Here is a 597-nt window from a genome sequence, read left to right as displayed (position 1 = left end):
GGGCCGCGGCGCTGCACCCAAGCGAGCTCTTCCCCTACGGGCAGTCGCGAGGGGACCAGCTCCTGCAGGAAGGCGACGACGAAAGCTCAGCCGCCGTGAAGCTGACGCTTTCCTTGCGCTTCTATGATGCCCAATTCAGCGACCTCTACGTAAGTTTAGCTTCTTCATAGTGCGGGACTCGGCAGATTTCTAGCAGCTTCTGAACAGGGGTCATTGGTAGTGTGGATTTCACCGGACCCCTGCCTTCCGAGGGGAGGAAATAGTCCGCATCGTCGGCTGTCCCCGAGCGCCCTTGGGGTGGGAGCTGGCTTTTTGCCTTTGCCAAACGCACTGCTTTCCCCTGCTACAAGGGGACAGTTAAGAATTGTTCTCAGCTGCATGAGCGTCCCAGGCAGAAAAGAAGGTGGGATTCCTAAGGCGGTCAGTGCGTGCGGTCTAAAGTTAAGTTCAGCGAGAGGGCCGTGCAAATTTGCAGAACTGGGTGCGCCTTCCTCGAACCCAGAGCTTTTTCCCCAGGGTTGTGCGGGAAGTGAAAAGGTATGTTAAGGAGTTTAGGGCTCCTGGAGCTATTGCACTGCACGTGTGGGATAGGGTGGC

The 597-nt window shown here is 57.1% G+C and overlaps 1 protein-coding gene across 1 annotated transcript in view; it reads left to right on the top strand.

Annotated features, from left to right (window-relative positions):
• NID2 (nidogen 2 (osteonidogen)) overlaps positions 1-597 on the top strand; it is a 94,062-nt gene that overhangs the window by 734 nt on the left and 92,731 nt on the right. Inside the window, exon 3 of the mRNA XM_010842282.1 lies at positions 3-149. Within this exon, the coding sequence (XP_010840584.1) occupies positions 3-149 (147 nt within the window). The remainder of the gene's footprint in view (positions 1-2; positions 150-597) is intronic.

This window comes from Bison bison, unplaced genomic scaffold, assembly GCF_000754665.1.
Source record: "Bison bison bison isolate TAMUID 2011002044 unplaced genomic scaffold, Bison_UMD1.0 scf7180017864174, whole genome shotgun sequence".
NCBI lineage: Eukaryota > Metazoa > Chordata > Mammalia > Artiodactyla > Bovidae > Bison > Bison bison.
This window is presented reverse-complemented; position numbering and strand designations above follow the sequence as displayed.